Here is a 19,596-nt window from a genome sequence, read left to right as displayed (position 1 = left end):
ACGCCCAGCTAATTTCTTTTGTATTTTTAGTAGAGATGGGGTTTCACCATGTTAGCCAGGATGGCCTCGATCTCCTGACCTCGTGATCCACCCACCTCAGTCTCCCAAAGTGCTGGGATTACAGGCATGAGCCACTGTGCCCAGCCAAAACAAAAATTTTTAAACAAAAGCACATATACTCATGACTTAACTTTTCCTCACTAAAAAGATATGTTGTTTTTATCATACTCTGTATACAAAATTAATTAATTAATTAATTATTGAGCTGGAGTCTCGCTCTGTCGCCCAGGCTGGAGTGCAGTGGCGCGATCTCGGCTCCCTGCAAGCTCTGCCTCCCGGGTTCACACCATTCTCCTGCCTCAGCCTCCCTAGTAGCTGGGACTACGGGCACCTGCCACCACGCCCTGCTAATTTTTTGTATTTTTAGTAGAGACGGGGTTTCACCATGTTAGCCAGGATCGTCTCGATCTCCTGACCTCGTGATCCACCCACCTCGGCCTCCCAAAGTGCTGGGATTACAGGCATTAGCCACCGCGCCCGCCACAAAATTATTTCTTACTTTCAGTAGTTTTAATTACGTATATTAATTTGCATTTTAACTCTTAGTAACCCTAATTTCTAGTGAAAACCCAGGAAGTCGGTAATTTTGAATTGTTTTATATCAGTATTTGCAGATAAGAGCCACTTAATAATTTCTAAAAAGATATGTTTTCTCAATGTGTTGTTTATTAATGAATCCAAATATATTTAGCTTTCTATATCGTATGAAACAAGACATCAAAAAAATGAAAAAAAAAAACAGAACTTGAGAATAAGTGGGAAAAATGGAAAAAAAGACATCGAAGTATATAAACTTAAGTTTAATAATTAATGTTTCAGTATTTTCACTTAGAAATAACTCAGACATTTTCCTTTTTTTTTTTTTTAAGAGATGGGGTCTCGGGCCAGGCACAATGGTTTACGCCTGTAATCCCAGTATTTTGGGAGGCTGAGGTGGGCGTATTATGACGTCAAGAGATCGAGACCATCCTGGCTAACACGGTGAAAGCCTGTCTCTACTAAAAAATACAAAAAATTAGCTGGGCGTGGTGGCGGGTGCCTGCAGTCCCAGCTACTCAGGAGGCTGAGGCAGGAGAATGGCGTGAACCCGGGAGGCAGAGCTTGCAATGAGCCGAGATCATGCCACTGCACTCCAGCCTGGGTGACAAAGCAAGACTCCGTCTCAAAAAAAAAAAAAAAGAGATGGGGTCTCACTATGTTGCCCAGGGCTCAAATGATCCTCCCATCTCAGCCTCCCAAAGTGCTGGGATTACAGGCATGAGCCATTGTGCTCAGCCAATGCAGACAATTTATAATTATCTATTACTTCATTTAATACAGCATGACTTTAAGATTTTAAATTACTGAAAAAGTTTTTGAAACTATGACAAGTTTATTTAACCTTATCCCATTCACACTTATCGAATTTACTTGTTCTTAACAATTGTATTTCATTTGCTTATGGAAAGCAAAACTAGCCATTTATGTTATTTATTTATTTATTTTCATTAAGCCCCTTCCATCCTAGAAAGTTATTTATTTTGAAAAAACAAAGCCACCAGGTATAGTGTCTCACACTGCTAATCTCAGCCCTTTGGGAGGCTGAGGCAGGTGGATCGCTTGAGCCCAGGAGTTTGAGACCAGCTTGGGCAACATAGTGGGATCCCCCATCTCTACAACAAATAAAAAACAATTAGTTGGGTGTAGTGGCGTGTATCTAAAGTAGGAGACCAAGGAGTTCAAGGCTGCAGTGAACTATTATGTTGCCACTGCACTCCAGCCTGGGTGACAGAGTGAGACCCTGTCTTAAAAAAAAAAAAAGTGGCTGGGCGTGGTGGCTCATGCCTATAATCCCAGCACTTTGGGAGGCCAAGGCGGGTGGATCACCTGAGGTCAGGAGTTTGAGGCCAGCCTGACCAACATGGAGAAACCCTGTCTCTACTAAAACCACAACATTAGCTGAGTGTGGTGATGCATACCTGTAATCCCTGCTACTCCGGAGGCTGAGGCAGGAGAATCGCTTGAACCCAGGAGGCGGAGGTTTTCAGTGAGCCAAGATCATGCCACTGCACTCCAGCCTGGGCAACAAGAGTGAAACTCCATCTCAAAAAATAAATAAATAAAGAGCAAAGAAAACACAAAACTAACCTAACCCTGCATCAGCCAGTCTCATCTTAACCAAGGCCTTTCAGATATTGGACGCAGGCCCTTTTCCCAATATTCCTTTGTTCTTCTCCAGCCCCAGTCGTCCTGTTCCTGCGTATCCATGTGGCACCAGGACAGCTATGAAGGGCAGAGCCCATCTGTGTCCTGGATTTACATACCAGGTATAGAGCCCAGTACAGAGGATAAAGCTGTGAAGATGATGGTGGAGGTTCCAACCCCTCCCAACATGATAAGGATGCAGAGTTGCGCCAGGGAGGACAGGGCCATACTGCACTCAGCTTTACGTGCAGCTGGTGGTCCAGGTGATACAGACACACATATGTTTCCAGGCTTCACCATGGCCACCCGTCTAGATCTCAGAATCCAGAGGCCCAAAGCCAAAGACAAAAGCTTATATCAAAATGTGTGCAAGGTTTCAGGGGAGCCCAGCAGCCAGACCTCATAGCTTTAACTTATACACAAATCAAGCAAGTATTAAAAATATCACGGAAGCAACAGTTTTATGACTTTAAAACATCTAGCAAAGAAAGCATAGATCTGTCTGACCAACTGATACAGCCAAAATGTCTAAATTAAATTCTGAAGATATTTCTTTTTTTTTTTTTTTTCTGAGACAGAGTCTTGCTCTCTCTCCCAGGCTGGAGGGCAGTGGTGCGATCTCGGCTCACTGCAACCTCTGCCTCCCGGGTTCAAAAGATTGTCCTGCCTCGGCCTCCTGAGTAGCTGGGATTACAGGCGCCTGCCACTGCACCCAGCTAATTTTTGTATTTTTAGTAGAGACAGGGTTTCACCATGTTTAGTAGAGATGGAGAAACCCCATCTAAATTTTGTATAATGAAACTCCATCTCTACTAAAAATACAAAAATTAGCCAGACATGGCAGTGCAAAGACATGGCAGCGCACAGACATGGCAGCTACTTGGGAGGCTGAGGCATGAAAATCACTTGAACCCGGGAGGTGGAGGCTGCAGTGAGCTGAGATCACACCACTGCACTCCAGTCTGGGTGACAGAGTGAGGCTCCATCTCAAAAATACAAAAATAAAAAAATAATTACATGGAGGCCAATGACAATTACAGTATCAAACACCTTTTTTCTTGCAATTAAAATCAAATGTTTTTAGCTTTTCCCCTTTCAAGAAAATGAAAATTAAAGCTTTTCCATAATTGCAAGCAAAACAACTCTAATGGCCCTCTTAGAAGAAATCCAGAACTTTATACTATGGCTTAGAATGCACTAAACAATCTGGTGGATGCGTATCTTTCTTATCTGCTACTCTCCCCTGGTCTCACCGTACTCATCACACTGGACCGCTTTCTGGTCTACAGGTAAAGCAATTCATTCGTTCTTCAAGACCTTTTTTTTGTTTTGTTTTGAGACGGAGTTTCGCTCTTGTTGCCCAGGCTAGAGTGCAATGGTGTGATCTCAACTCACTACAACCTGCATCTCCCAGGTTCAAGCAATTCTCCTGCCTCAGCCTCCCTAGTAGCTGGGATTACAGGCGTGCACCACCACGCCCAGCTAATTTTTTGTATTTTTAGTATTTTTAGTAGAGATGGGGGTTTCACTATGTTGGCCAGGCTGGTCTCGAACTCCTGACCTTAGGTGATCCACCCGCCTCAGCCTCCCAAAGTGCTGGGATTACAGACGTGAGCCACTGCGCCCGGCTTCTTCAAGACCTTTAAAAGAAATACCAATAAAGTGCACGATTCCTTAGCCCAGGGGAGGTGGTTTTCACTTGTTATCCCAGAATTTTGGGAGGGTAAGGCGGGGGGCTTGCTTGAGGTCAGGAGTTCGAGACCAGCCCAGGCAACATGATGAAGCCCTTCTCTACTAAAATACAAAAATTAGCTGGGCGTGGTGGTGTGTGCCTGTAGTCCCAGCTACTTGGGAGGCTGAGGCACGAAACGAAGTTGCAGTAAGCCAAGATCGCACAGCTGCACTCCAGCTTGTGTGAAAGAGCAAGACCCTACGTAAAAAATAAAAAAATAAACAGATAAACAACCATTTCTTAATATAAGTATGCCCCATTATTATTCCTTATCTGAAACTGAATTTAACTGAGATCCTGTAATTTTATTTGTTAAATGTAGTAACTCTAAATAGAAAGAGTCTTCCTATCTGTTTACTAACTAAAAATAAACACTGGGTGGCTCTTGCCTGTTTGTACTTGGGAGGGTTAGGCGGGAGGATCGCACGAGCCCTGGAGTTCGAGGGGGCAGCGAGCTATGATCAGGCACTCCAGCTTGGGCGTCAAAGTGACAACCTGTCTCTAATAAAAAATAACAAACAGCCTTCCGCAGTTTGTCAGTACTATTTCTTTCTGCCAATTAATAGTTGTGTGACCCGAACAGGTAATATCTCGGGACTCTGCATCTGTAAAGCGACGGATAATGAGACCTACCTCATAAGAAATATGAGGCTAGTGTGTGTAGCGTTTCTCGCATAGTCTGCGCTCACTAAACGGAGTTATTGTATATCGTTCGTTATTAACTACCACAAAGGCTCTGCTCGGTGCTTAGGCGCTGGCTCAGCCTGGGGTGAACCCACCACGCCACCGAAACGAGCGATCAGGGTCGGCAAAGCTGTGGAGATGAACTGGGCAACACCTTCCACACTGCGAGTAAAGCTCGCAATACGGGTAGAGGCCTCCACGTCCTAGCGCAGTCCAGCGCCAGGCGCAGGGAGGAGAGTTCGCCAGCCAAGATTCCAAGACAGGTGTCCACCTCCTCCAGCGAAGCGGAACACGTGACACCACCCCATCCACTTCCGGCTTGGAGGGCATGCCCTCCCGTCACCAGCATGCACTTTCGACAAAACTGTGGAATCTAGTATCTTCCTCTGACACCTTTATATTGTCTTCACTTCCCTATAATTCTGACCTATCTTGTAGGTAAAAATTAATCTTCAGAGAATTACAGACATGAGTGTCTACGCGCTAGGCGAAAGTGCGAGGCGGAAGCACTTCATTCCCTCTCTTCGCTAGCCGGAAGTCGCGAGGTCTGAATGAGTCAAAGCCGGCGGCCTCGGCTCCTCAGCTCCACCTGACAGTAGGCCGCTGATCGGCCGCGGGTCTTGTCGACCGCTAGGCCACCAGGTTCATGTGGAGGCTCCCAGGCGCCCGCGCCGCGCTTCGGGTGATCCGGACGGCGGTGGAGAAGCTGAGCCGGGCTGAAGCGGAGAACCAGACAGCGGCGGGAGCGATGGAGCGCGCTGTAGTGCGCTGTGTACCCTCGGAACCCAAGCTGAGCCTGTCATTCGCTTTGGCTGATGGTAGCCACAAGAACATGCAGCGCGACCAGAGCGAGCCGCTGGGTCGAGTCCTCAGCCGCATCGCTACCAATGCCCTAAAGGGTCACGCTAAGGCGGCCGCCGCCAAGAAGAGCAGGAAGAGCCGGCCTAATGCGAGCGGCGGTGCGGCCTGTTCAGGGCCGGGACCCGAGCCGGCTGTGGCCTGCGAGCCCGTGGTGAAGCTGTACTACCGGGAAGAGGCAGTGGCTGAGGACGTGCTCAACGTGGATGCCTGGCAAGACGGCGCGGTGCTGCAGATCGGCGATGTTAAGTACAAGGTGGAGCGCAACCCGCCCGCCTTCACCGAACTGCAGTTGCCGCGCTACATCATGGCCGGGTTCCCTGTGTGCCCCAAACTCAGCCTCGAATTTGGGGATCCCGCCAGCTCCCTTTTCCGCTGGTATAAGGAAGCCAAGCCCGGAGCCACGGAGCCCGAGGTCGGTGTCCCCTCGTCATTGTCTCCCTCCTCACCTTCTTCTTCTTGGATTGAGACTGATGTGGAGGAGCGCGTCTACACCCCGTCCAATGCGGACATCGGGCTAAGGCTCAAGCTTCACTGCACCCCAGGCGATGGGCAGCGCTTTGGGCCCAGCCGGGAGTTGGAAAGTGTATGTGTGGTAGAGGCTGGGCCTGGCACCTGCACTTTTGACCACCGGCATCTCTACACGAAGAAGGTGACGGAGGACGCTCTCATCCGCACTGTCTCTTACAACATCCTGGCAGACACGTACGCGCAGACTGAGTTCTCGCGAACGGTTCTGTACCCATACTGTGCCCCCTACGCCCTGGAGCTCGACTACCGCCAGAACCTTATCCAGAAGGAACTCACCGGCTACAACGCCGATGTCATCTGTTTGCAGGAGGTTGACCGCGCAGTGTTTTCTGACAGCCTGGTACCCGCCTTAGAGGCCTTCGGGCTCGAGGGGGTGTTTCGAATCAAGCAGCACGAAGGCCTGGCCACTTTCTACCGAAAGTCTAAGTTCAGCCTTCTTAGCCAGCATGACATTTCATTCTACGAAGCCCTCGAGTCCGACCCACTCCACAAAGAACTGCTGGAGAAACTAGTTTTGTACCCATCAGCGCAGGAGAAGGTGCTCCAGAGATCTTCTGTTCTTCAGGTAAAGTAGCTCCGCCCGTCTCTTCACACACTGTCCCACTTTTAGGGGGCAGGAAGGCGAGGAATGAGGTGGGGGTTAAAACTGCGATGAAAGTATCCAGATATTGTTGAAAGGTGTGTTTGCCCTTGTATCTTCAGCACAAAGTTTACTCTTCATTCATTCAGCAGATATTTTTTGAACACCTCTGGTGTGTCTGCCACACTGCAGGTTGCCTTGAACAAGACAAGCAGGGACTTTTACAGTGCTTACAATCTAGCGAGAGGGACACACGCTAAATGCAAGAACAGTAGTAGCTAATGTTTTTTTACTGCTTGCCAAGCACTGTTCTGGCACATTTTAAAGTACTTAAAATTTAAGAGCGTGGTGTGTTTTGAAGTGCTCCATAAATATAAACTAGTTTTTTTTAAATCATAGGCTCATTAAATCTTCACAGTAATTCCCCTATTCCCATTTTATAGATCTCATTCGTGTGTTAAAGTTTTTAAGTAATTGATTTTGTTCATAGTAAGAAGAGCAGCTACCATTTTTTTGAGCACCTAAGATGTTTCATGCACCTTATAAGATCATTTAATTGACTCCACACAACAGTCCATGAGGTGGATGGTATTGTCAGTGATTACCAGTATGAAACTGGCTAGAAAAGCATCTTTTTGCAGGTCACATTGCTATAAATGGTAAAATGAGTATTCAAACCCAGGTCTGCCTGACTCCAAAGCCTGTGCTTACGCTTGAAAACACTTTCTCCAGTCAAAGTGTTGTCATGTAAAATGCATTGTTTATATTACTAGCTTTATATATTGGAGTATTATTATTATTATTTTGAGACGGAGTCTCTGTCACCCAGGCTGGAGTACGGTGGCGCGATCTCGGCGTACTGCAACTTCCGCCTCCTGGGTTCAAGCGATTCTCCTGCCTCAGCCTCCCGAGTAGCTGGGACTAGAGGCGCGTGCCACCACGCCCGGCTAATTTTTTTGGTAGAGACGGGGTTTGGGGTTTCACCATGTTAGCCAGGATGGTCTCGATCTCCTGACCTCGTGATCCGCCCGCCTCAGCCTCCCAATGTGCTGGGATTACAGGCGTGAGCCACTGCGCCCGGCCTATATTGGACTATTATTAAAACATGTTACACTGAACCTAGTCATGTAGATCATGAAACTTAAATAACAAGTCGGATTTCATGATTGCAGTCCTAGTTCACCAAGGGAAGGAGATGGAAGAAAACGTTAGTTCGCCATATAGTCTTAGATAAAAAATAGGCCGGGCGTGCTGGCTTATGCCTGTAATCCCAGCACTTTGGGAGGCCGAGGCGGGTGGATCACGAGGCCAGGAAATCGAGACCATCCTGGCTAACACGATGAAACCCCGTCTCTACTACAAATACAAAAAAATTAGTCAGGCGTGGTGGCACGTGTCTGTAGTCCCAGCTACTCGGGAGGCTGAGGCAGGGGAATTGTTTGAACCCGGGAGGCGGAGCTTGCAGTGAGCCGAGATCGCGCTACTGCACTCCAGCCTGGTTGAGAGAGTGAGACTCTGTCTCGAAAAAACCCAAAAAACCAAACAAACAAAGAAACAAAAACATTTAGGAGATTTGCAAATGCCAACTGAACTCTTGGCACTTTCCGTTTATTTTAGGTTTCAGTTCTTCAGTCTACAAAGGACTCTTCTAAAAGGATATGTGTTGCTAATACCCATCTTTACTGGCATCCTAAAGGTAGGTTTTATTTGGTATCACAAGTGACTTAAACACGCTTAAGGTTGTTTAAAGCTGTTTTACACAAATATATATCTTGAACGTCACCCAGAGACTGTAATTTGTGTAGTTTTTCTTTTTTAACTTAAAGAGAACTTTAAAAAATACTTACATTAATGTTTTTTATATTCATAGGTGGGTATATTCGCCTCATTCAAATGGCAGTAGCCTTGGCTCACATTAGACATGTTTCATGTGATCTGTATCCTGGCATACCAGTTATATTTTGTGGGGACTTTAATAGTACACCATCAACAGGAATGTATCATTTTGTCATCAATGGCAGCATTCCAGAGGATCATGAAGACTGGGCTTCCAATGGGGAGGAGGAAAGATGCAACATGTCTCTTACGCATTTCTTCAATCTGAAAAGTGCTTGTGGTGAACCTGCTTACACAAATTATGTTGGTGGCTTTCATGGATGTCTAGATTACATTTTCATTGACTTAAACGCTTTAGAGGTTGAACAGGTGATTCCATTACCTAGTCACGAAGAAGTTACCACCCACCAGGCCTTACCTAGTGTTTCCCATCCCTCTGATCACATAGCACTTGTATGTGATTTAAAATGGAAATAGATGTGTGTTTAATGGAATTGAAGTCTGAAAAGGAAGTAGTTGTTTTAGCAGAAAATTTAATATGAATCAAAGCTTATATGTAACCTTCAAAGAGGAATGGTAAAATGTTCAACCCTCATAATTATGTTACCTGTCTTCGTTATGAAACTGTTGATAATGTTTGCATCATACATCTTCTCTTTCCTTGTTTTCCTCTACAGTTGGAGGAGAAACAAATATATTTATTACTAGCAAAATAGAAAATTGAGTTATTTTTCTCCCACTTGAGACTCTCAGAAAAGGAAGATTGAATTATCGTGTTTTTTGTTTGTTTGTTTTTGTTTTTTTGGTTTTTTTTTTTTTTTGAGATGGAGTTTCACTCTTGTTGCCCAAGCTGGAGTGCCATGGCACAATCTCGGCTCACTGCAACCTCCACCCCCTGGGTTTAAGCCATTCTCCTGCCTCAGCCTCCCAAGTAGCTGAGATTACAGGCATGCGCCACCACACCCGGCTAATTTTTGTGTTTTTAGTAGACATGGGGTTTCGCCATGTTGGCCAGGCTGGTGTCAAACTCCTGACCTCGGGTGATCCACCCTCCTCGGCCTCCCAAAGTGTTAGGATTACAGGCATGAGCCACCACACCTGGCCCTTGTGTACATTTTTATAAGAGAATTTTTTTAGCTAGTAGTTCAGAATTTTTAAAGTACCATTTGAATGATCTTAATTTTTCTTTCGTGACAACACATTCCAAAATGAATCATGCTTATGTACTAAGAGGGAAAATGTATATAAGTTAAGGGTGAGAGACTTAAGTTATAGGTGACCTTAGAGACCTAAGGTGAGAGACTTGACACATGGAAGGAGTAACATTAGGGTCTACCTCTACCTCAATTTAGTTAGCAATTTACTACAATTTCAGAGCTTTAACAAAAGATAAAAATAAATCGTCACCAATTGTTATTGCTTCTCATCTTTCATTTTTCAATGAACAAGTAAGGTATTTTCATTCTTATTTTTAGGATTTTAGTTTTTAGTGTATGGTACAAATGAACACAGTTTATATTCTAATTCTTACTGCAGCTCATTTTAATTTTTAGGATGCAAGCACAATTTAGTATTCAAAGTGAGTAGCAACATATTCAGCTTGATCCCATTGTCTTTAGTTACTCTTGCCCATGAAAAATGTTCATAAATGAACAGGGTATTTGACCATATGATATTAGAAAATATAGCACATTACTTTATGAAAAACTACCTACTGATATGGGCTTGAAATTTTGGATGAATCATTGAGCATATCTATGCTAGAAGTAATTTCAAAATTGTTGGTTTTTATAAACAGGAAAAAAGGTGAGTAGTGGGACTTTTAAGCATCTCGAAATAAAAAACTATTGTTTTTACAGACAAGCATTATAGTTTGAGTTACAGACAACAGTGTGTATATATGTAATATATATATAGTAAAAGGAAATTTAAATATGAAGCCAAACTTTTTAAAATTAGAAACTACAAATGGTTATACTGATTAGTGGCTAGCCTAGAGTGGTAACCAGGTTTTACTAATTCAATTATCAAATACATTATTTATAATGCATTAGCTGTATTAGCTGTTGCTTTTTTGATGTTCAGGATAACTATGTTATCTCATTTCTGCATTTAATTAATAGCTCGAGTAGTAAAAGCCCACCCCCTTCAAGAAAAGCTTTGATTTTCCCCAGTCATGAAAGCCCTTGTTTCAAATTCTTTAATCTCTGAACCCAGTATCATAAGAATTTTCCTCTTTTGATAACATCTGTACTTTCATATTCTGCTCACTATCAAATGTATTGTTAACTCTTAGTAAGTTTGAAAATGAAGGGGTTTTATCTGCACTTGACATTGAACCTTGAAGTACTTTAAGTACTCCAAGGGAAAAATTAAAGTGGAAGTTTCTTGGGATCTTGTTTAGAAAAAACTATAAATAAAAAATTGATGCTACCAAATTGTGCCTTCCTAAATAACATTTTTGAGAGCATTTTAACAGCAGTTTACAAATACGTAAATAATAGGTTAAAACCAAAACTTGATTCTCTTGTGATTTTTTTTTTTTCTTTTTAAAAATGTTTTTGGGCTGCTTTCAAAGAAAGATGTTGATAGAACCCTTAGAGTGACTTGGGAGAAAACAAAGTGTTACGTCAAGAAGTTGAGAAACGTTTTGAAAGAAAAAATTCAAACATGCCCATGAAAAAAGCATACAGGTTCCACATTAACACTGGCTAGATTAAACTCTAGTTGGAAAAACTCAGCACTTAACAGACATTCCATGTCCTATATCCTTAATTTTGATGTTTTCTGACTAAACAATATACTCAAGATTGTATACAGGCATTTCAGATTATTAGGACATGGAATGTTATTGTGAAGTGCCATATACTGTGATCAAATCTCCAGTATACAGATACGTTAAAAATGATTGGAGTCCAAAGGTAGGGAACACTAAGAAAATGTATAAATAGCATACACATTTCTTTGTACTTACGAGTTAGAATGCAGTGTTATTCAGAAATGTCTGTTTAAAGCACCTATGTGATTGCATTTTTCTATTACATTTGGATTTTTTAGTACATTTAATTCTAAGAAAACATGGGAAATCTAGTGACTTTCTATGGTAAACCACATTTTATAATGTCACAAGTTCTTGCTATAGGAATTAACATTCTAAAATTTTATATTGATTATAAAAGAGTATTTCAGAACATATTATTCTGTTAAAATGAACTCTTGCACGGTTGCCGCTACAGCAAATGTGTCTGCCAATAATCGTAATTCGTGAGCAAACAATCGTTTCTGGCTGTAATGTATGTTCTTTTTGAAATTCTGTATGCTAAAATCAGTTGTTTCAAAATTTCAAGAATTCCACTGAGTAGTGATTATTCTGAGTACTAAGCTATGATCTCATCAGAATGTGCTGGTTTCAGTCTGGAGATAGATTTCTGAGGAGCCTAATACAAGGGAGAGAATGTCCAAAGAACACTACTGTGGAAAGTTCTTACGATGGAAATTGACGTCTTTTGTATCTCATTCTCCAGCCATGAAATAAAGGCAGAGGTTCCCTGCAAACTAGTTTGGTTGGGATAAATCCAATATTTATATGTAATGAAAAATAAAAGTTTGCATTATTAGTTTATCACAAGACCCATGTGACAACTCAGAAAATATTCTCAGCATAATTTTTTTAAGAGATAGAGTCTCACTGTTACCCAGGCTGGAGTGCAGTGGTGCAGTCATAACTTACTATAGCCTCAAACTCCTGGGCTCAAATGATCCTCCTGCCTCAGCCTCCCAAGTAGTTGAGATTACAAGCCCAACCTTCCATAACTGAAAACTAATTTTCTTTTTTCTTTTTTAATTATTATACTTTAAGTTCTAGTGTACATGTGCCCAACGTGCAGGTTTGTTACATAGGTATACATGTACCATGTTGGTTTGCTGCACCCATTAACTCGTCATTTACATTAGGTATTTCTCCTAATGCTATCCCTCCCCCTGCCCTGAAAACGAATTTTTTAAACACAAATAAAAAATATTTCAGTGTTTTGAGAATTTTAATAATTTGCTTAATACAGTACGGGAAGGCAACACTATCTAGAAGGCCAGGCATAGTGGCTCTTGACTGTAATCCCAACATTTTGGGAGGCTGAGGCAGGAGGATCACTTGAGCTGAGGAGTCCAAGACCAGCCTTGGCAACATTGTGAGACCCTATCTCTGCAAAAAATAAAATTAGCCAGGCATGGTGGTGCATGCCTGTAGTCCCAGCTGCTCAGGAGGCTGAGGCCAGAGGATCACCTGGGCCCATGAGGTCAAGCCTGCAGTGCGTTGTGATCAAGGTGCCACTGCACTCCAGCCTGGGTAACAGAGCAAGACCCTGTCTCCAAAAAACCACTCTAGATTTCATTTCGTAGGGGGTAGGGAGGACAATTTTTAACAGCTTTAACTGACATGGGTAATATATAAATTCTGTGTTTTCACTTTATGTGAAAGTACTTTTTTAAATGTTGAAAATACTAGAGCTGTATTAACTTGGTGATTTTTTTTTTTTCTTAGCACTAACTTCAAAATAACCATATAGTACTGGTTGTAATTTTTGTATTTTTAGTAGAGACAGGGTTTCACCATATTGGCCAGGCTGGTCTTGAACTCCTGAACTCAGGTAATCTGCCTGCCTCAGCCTCTCAAAGTGCTGGGATTACAGGCATAAGCCACAGTACCCGGCCTAAATTTTAATTTTATATATAAATGGCAAAATAATCTTAAATATAGTAAATCTGTTCACCTATCTGCTATGCTAGCAAACTCTGGGTTGTCAAAAATCCATGTTCATATTGTCAGTATTAGATTTTTACTCATAATTTAAAATTTCCTTGCAAAATTTCACAGAAAACTGAATTATTCATCTCTATCTTCTGTCCAATTTATGTATTGAATGTATGTCAAAGCATTTATATAACACAGTCCATTTTGCTCAGTAATTCACTTTAATGATGTTATCAGGAAGTGTTGATGTACTTTTTTTTAGTGTATTGAAGTATTCCTAGGTTGCATTTGTGATAGTTTCATACCATTTGTGTTCCTTATATATTGAAGATGGTTCAGTAGGGGAATTGGATAGGCTTTGTTTAGTTGGCTTTCTTATACTGGATAATATAAACACTTTTTTTTTCTTTTCTTTTTTGAGACAGGGTCTGGCTTTGTCACCCAGGCTGGAGGGCAGTGGTGCCATCACGGCTCACTGCAACCGCCACCTCCTGGGCTTATGCAATCTTCCCACCACAGCCTCTCCAAATAGCTGGGAACACCTGCTAATTTTGTTGTATATATATATATATATATTATATATATATTTTTTTTTTTTTTTTTTTTTTTCTTGCTCTATCGCCCAGGCTGGAGTGCAACGGCGTAATTTTGGCTCACTGCAAGCTCCGCCTCCCGAGTTCAAGCAGTTCTGCCTCAGCCTCCTGAGTAGCTGGGATTATAGGTGTGTGCCACCATGCCTGGTTAATTTTTGTATTTTTAGTAGATATGGGGTTTCACCATGTTGGTCAGGCTGCTCTTGAACTCCTGACCTCATGATCCACCCGCCTCGGCCTCCCAAAGTGCTGGGATTATAGGTGTGAGCAAACGTGCCTGGCAATTTTTGTATATTTTGTAGACAAAAAAAAAAAATGGTTTCACCATGTTGCCCAGGCTGGTCTTGAACTGAGTTCAAGCAATCCACACACCTCGGCCTCCCAAAGTGCTATTACAGACATGAGCCACCCCACCCAGTCAGCACACATTTTTTTTTTTTTTTTTTTTTTTTAATAAGACAGGGTCTTGCTGTTGCCCAGGCTGGAGCGCAGTGGCATGATAATAGCTCACTGCAACGTCAAACTCCAGGGCTTAAGCTATCCTCCCACCTCAGCCTCCTGAATAGCTGGGACTACAGGTGCATGCCACCATGCCTGGCTAATTTTTTAAATTGTTTGTAGAGATGGGGGTCTCTCTATGTTGCCCAGACTGGTCTTAAACTCCTGGGCTCAAATGACTCTCCCGCTTCAGCCTCCCAAAGTACTGGGATTATAGGTGTGAGCCACCACACATAGCCCTTTTTTAAAAAAATTAAAAACAAAGTTTTTCTCCAGAAAAGAACATATTTAGCAACTTTTAAAAACATTTTATGGGTATATAGTAGGTGTATATACTTATGTGGGACATATTTCTTTCGATAGAGTAAATCGAGTATCCATCACATCAAGCATTCATTTGTGTTACGAACGTTCCAATTGTACTCCCTCAGTTATTCTAAAATGTGATATACACAGTTTTAAAAGGATTTATTGCACCGGGCGCAGTGGCTCACGCCTATAATCCCAGCACTCTGGGAGGCTGAGGCGGGTGGATCATAAGGTCAGATCGAGACCATCCTGGCCAACATGGTGAAACCCCGTCTCTACTAAAAATACAAAAATTAGCTGGGCATGGTGGTGCACGCCTGTAGTCTCAGCTACTTGGGGAGGCTGAGGCAGGAGAATCACTTGAACCCAGGAGGCAGAGGTTGCGGTGAGCCAAGATCACACCACTGCACTCTAACCTGGCAACAAAGCGGGACTCTGTCTCAAAAAAAAAAAAAATAAAAAAATAAAAGTATTTATTGCATATAATTCTTCTATCCTCTGTGGAATAGTTTGGAGAAATGGTACATCCAAAGATAAAGTCAGTTAGAAATAAACAGTGGCCTTCCTCAGAAAAGCTGGGCTATAGTGTTTTGGGTATCTTAAACCAAGAAAGGGTATTTCTATCCAAGCTGTAGAATTTTTAATAATTCCATTATAAATAATGGAATCAGGCCAGCACAGTGGCTCACGTCACATAATCCCATTCTTCTTAAGAGCTTTTTGTCACTGCATATCAACTCAGTTGACAAGGACTGGCCCCCAAAGAAGCTGCATACTCACTTGGCAGTCACTCCCCATTCCCCCTAGCTTCTGGCAACAACTTAACCTGTCTCTGTGGATTTGCCTGTTCTGGACATTTCATATAAATTGAATCATATAATTTATGTAGTCTTTTGTGGCTGGCTTCTTTTACTTAGGATATTTTTAAGGTTCTTGCTGTTGTAGGATGTATCAGGAGTTTGTTTTTATGATGAATGTTCCATCTTATGGACGTACCACATTTGTCCATTCATTAGTTGACAGACATTTGAATTGCTTCCACTTCCTGGCTTCTATGAATAATGCTGCCATAAACATTTGTGTACAAGTTTTTGAGTGAATATGTGTTTTTGTTTCTCTTGGGCACATACAAGGAATGGAATTGTTGGGTGCTGTGATAACCTTTTGAGGAACTGCCAGACTATTACTGAAAGCAGTTGTACTATTTTGCATTCCCACCAGCAATGTGAGGGAGGGTTCCAATTTCCCTCCATCCTCAACACTTTATTATCTTTTTGGTTATAGGCATCCTAGTGTCAAGTGGCATCTTATTGTGGCTTTGATTTGCATTTCCATGATGGTTAACAATGTTAAGCATCTTTTCATGTGCTTGTTGGTCATCTGTATATCTCTGGAGAAATGTCTTTTGAAATACTTTGCCCATTTTAAAATGTTATTTGTTGTTTAGCCACGCCTTCTTAAAAAATAAATAATAATAATAATCCATCATCCCTTGCCTTTTCAGGGCCATCCAGGAGGCAAATCTTTCTTAGTCTGTGCTTCATACATCCCTTTAGTTCCCAGCCTAAAAAAAAGAAACACTGTAACCAAAAATCTGGTGAGTTCCCAGAAAGCAAGGATAAGCTGTCCAACACCAAGTACTTACATGCCCAATGAAATTGACAATGTGGCCAGGCACAGTGGCTCATGCCTGTAATCCTAGCACTTTGGGAGGCCAAGGCGGTTGGATCACTTGAGGTCAGGAGTTTGAAACCAGCCTGGCTAACATCGTGAACCTCCGTCTCTACTAAAAATACAAAAAAATTAGCTGGTTGTGGTGGTACACGCCTGTAGTCCCAGCTAATCCAGAGACTGAGGCAAGAGAATCGCTTGAACCCAGGAGGTAGAGGTTGCAGTGAGCTGAGATCGTGCCACTGCACTCCAGCCTGGGTGACAGAGCACGACTCCGTGTCAAAAAAAAAAAAAAATTGAAAACGTATCATTTGAACAATATAGAAAAATGACTGACAAGGTCAGGAAGGAACCTAACTCCGCTGCCTCTAACACATGAAGCCATACTGGCAGGCATCCAATAGTACAGCTACCTTAATTATTCTTTGCCTGTGTCTAGATAAGCACTTTTGCTATTCATTTCTCACAATCTTATTAGAATTTAACCATTTAAGATAAAGGGATAGTCCTCTAAAAGTAGCATAGTAAGAAACAACAGCAGCCAAGTAACCTTCCAGTAGTGGCCCATGAATGCAACGTCACATTCATATACTAGTAGAAATATATTTTCCCTATTAGATCCTCAGGTAATGAACTTACAGACTGTTGTTATTCAATCTAGTTTTCATACTAATTCTACCAAAGCTGGTAACCAATATTTACATTATTGAAACATCCAGAAGTACAAGCTACCAGGAGGTACAAGCACTTGTTTTCTCTAGTTTCTCCCCATTTGAAAAGCACTTGGCCGGATGCGGTGGCTCACGCCTGTAATCCCACCTGAGGTCAGAAGTTCAAGACTAGCCTGGCCAACATGGTGAAACCCCATCTCTACTAAAAATACCAAAAATTAGCCGGGCATGGTGGTGTGTGCCTGTAATCCCAGCTCCCCAGGAGGCTGAGGCAGGAGAATCGCTTGAACCCGGGAGGTGGAGGTTGCAGTGAGCCGAGATCACACCACTGCACTCCAGCCTGGGTGATAAGAGTGAGACTCCATCTCAAAAAAAAAAAAAAAAAGTAAAGCACTTGTTTTCAGTGACAAGTTAGGAGTCACTTTCAAACCTCCATGACAAAGAACCAGGTATTTCACATTTAATTAAATTTGGGCAAGGCAGAGTGGCCCATACCTGTAATCCCAGCACTTTGGGAGGCCTAGGTGGGTGGGCTGCTTGAACTCTGGAGTTGAAGACCAGCCTAAGCAACATGGCGAAACCCTATCTCTACAAAAATTAGCCAGGAGTGATGGCGTGGGCCTGTAGTCCCAGCTATGTGGGAGGCTGAGGTGGGAGGATCACTTGAGCTTGGGAGGTTGAGGCTGCAGTGAGCTGTGATCACGCCACTGCACTCCAGCCTGGGCGACAGAGCGAGACCCTGTCTTAAAAAAGTTTGATCCTAGTAAGTGACCTGAAAGTAATGACTACTACCTGAAAGATAATTCTGTATGCTCAAGTAAACTGAAGTGTCTGAATGAGACACCAATACTCTCCACAAAAGATAAACTTCACTTTTTTTTTTTTTTTTAAATAAAGATGGAGGTCTCAGTATATTTACCAGGTTGGTCTCAAACTCCTGGCCTCAAGGGATCCTCCCACCTCAGCCTCCCAAAGTGCTGGGATTACAGACATGAGCTACCATGCCTTTTTTATTTTCAATGGAGGGTATATAAGGTAAGTGGGAAATTTCATGGAAATTGAAACCCTTAACAAAATATCAAGATATTACATCACAGAAAAGCAGCTTATATTAAAGTGAGACAAAAGACAATGGGAAATGTTATGGACAAAAAAAAAAAATGCTTATTGGACAGGGGAATCGGAGAACAGATAATCATACTACCCTCAACTCTGATGCTGCCAAGTGAGCCTGTAAGGGAATCACAATTTCTCTTCAGTTTCTCTACTGACATTATTTGACAATTAGTTGACAGAATACTTTTTAATCTAGGGATATAATCAACTGTTCTGTACAGTAGGGGCAGTCACAGAGAACTCATTGCTTGACCAACAGTAGGTTTAACATTTGAGTGAACAGTAAGCATTGAATCTTGATAGCATCAACTATTTCATAAGAATACTTCAATAAATAAGGGCAGTGACAGTGATTTTATGTTTGCATAAAACAGGGAAAGGCTAGGGGTTATCTCTCAGTACTTTTTCCCAAAACATTTAAACCACTTCTGTTTGGAAAAAGAAAAAAAGGAACTTTAAAAAAATAATAAAAAGACTGAAGAAAAAATAATTTTTAGGGGTAAACGTGTCAAGTTGCTAAGTTAATACTTTATTATTATTATTTTTTGAGACGGAGTTTCACTCTTGTTGCCTAGGCTGGAGTGCAATGGTGCGGTCTTGGCTCACCACAACCTCCACCTCCCAGGTTCAAGCGATTCTCCTGCCTCAGTCTCTCGAGTAGCTGGGATTACAGGCATGCACCACCACGCATGGCTAGTTTTGTATTTTTAGTAGAGACGGGGTTTCTCCATGTTAGTCAGTCTGGTCTCGAACTCCCAAGCTCAGGTGATCCGCCCGCCTCAGCCTCCCAAAGTGCCAGGATTACAGGTGTGAGCCACCCCACCCAGCCTAATACTTTAAAAACTATAAAAATTAGCTGGGCATGGTGGCTCATGCCTGTAGTACCAGCTACTTGTGGGGCTGAGATGGGAGGATCACTTGAGCCCAGGAAGTAAAGGTTTCAGTGAGCCAAGATCCTGCCACTGGACTCCAGCCTGGGTGACAGAGTAAGACCATCCCCCCCCAAAAAAAAAGTAATTTCCAATGGTAGTAAGAGCTGCCTTACATCACAAGTAAGATTACATGGATTCTCTAGTCCCTTTACAGTCCATGTAAACACCTTTGTATAACTAGGTTACATACCTAGCCCTAACACTGAACTTATTCACTGATGTTTTATATTTCCTAGTTGATGCCCTGTAAGACTACACACACATAGTATACTATAGTTCAGTTTTATCCTACAGGAAATGACACCTCTCTTCTTTGGAAGGAAGAAGGGAGAATTCATCCAGTTGGCTAGGGAAATTGCATTTCTAACAAGTAACGCAAACTAAACATACACTTTGCCCTAATCATCAACTAATTCTAATTTCCTTTTGGTTAATCCAGTGTTTTGGTTTTTTTTTTTTTTTTTGGAGACAGAGTCTTGCAGACCGTGTGCAGTGGCGCTATCTTGGCTCACTGCAACCAGTGCCTCCCAGGTTCAAGTGATTCTCTTGCCTCAGCCTCTCAAGTAGCTGGGACCACAGCATGCACCAGCA

General features: G+C 42.5%; 2 protein-coding genes across 3 annotated transcripts in view; one reads left to right on the top strand and one right to left on the bottom strand.

Moving 5' to 3' along the window:
* The window catches only part of DNAH12 (dynein axonemal heavy chain 12), a 258,401-nt gene extending 253,523 nt beyond the window's left edge, over positions 1-4,878 (bottom strand). The window contains exon 1 of the mRNA XM_058439110.1: positions 4,610-4,878. The gene's annotated coding sequence lies outside the window, so the exon portion shown is untranslated. The remainder of the gene's footprint in view (positions 1-4,609) is intronic.
* A 322-nt stretch (positions 4,879-5,200) lies between these two features.
* The window catches only part of PDE12 (phosphodiesterase 12), a 95,768-nt gene continuing 81,372 nt past the window's right edge, over positions 5,201-19,596 (top strand). The window contains exons 1-3 of one of the 2 annotated variants that reach the window (XM_032153939.2): positions 5,201-6,614; positions 8,247-8,325; positions 8,500-10,903. In XM_032153939.2, the coding sequence (XP_032009830.1) occupies positions 5,307-6,614; positions 8,247-8,325; positions 8,500-8,942 (1,830 nt within the window). In that variant the 5' untranslated portion in view covers positions 5,201-5,306 and the 3' untranslated portion in view covers positions 8,943-10,903. Of the gene's footprint in view, positions 6,615-8,246; positions 8,326-8,499; positions 10,904-19,596 lie in introns of those variants that run through there. The other variant, XM_032153940.2, reaches the window with a different exon arrangement.

Source organism: Hylobates moloch, unplaced genomic scaffold (assembly GCF_009828535.3).
Source record: "Hylobates moloch isolate HMO894 unplaced genomic scaffold, HMol_V3 SCAFFOLD_5, whole genome shotgun sequence".
Taxonomy (NCBI): domain Eukaryota; kingdom Metazoa; phylum Chordata; class Mammalia; order Primates; family Hylobatidae; genus Hylobates; species Hylobates moloch.
The sequence above is the reverse complement of the archived record's forward strand: the minus strand, read 5'-3'. Positions and strand labels throughout refer to the sequence as shown.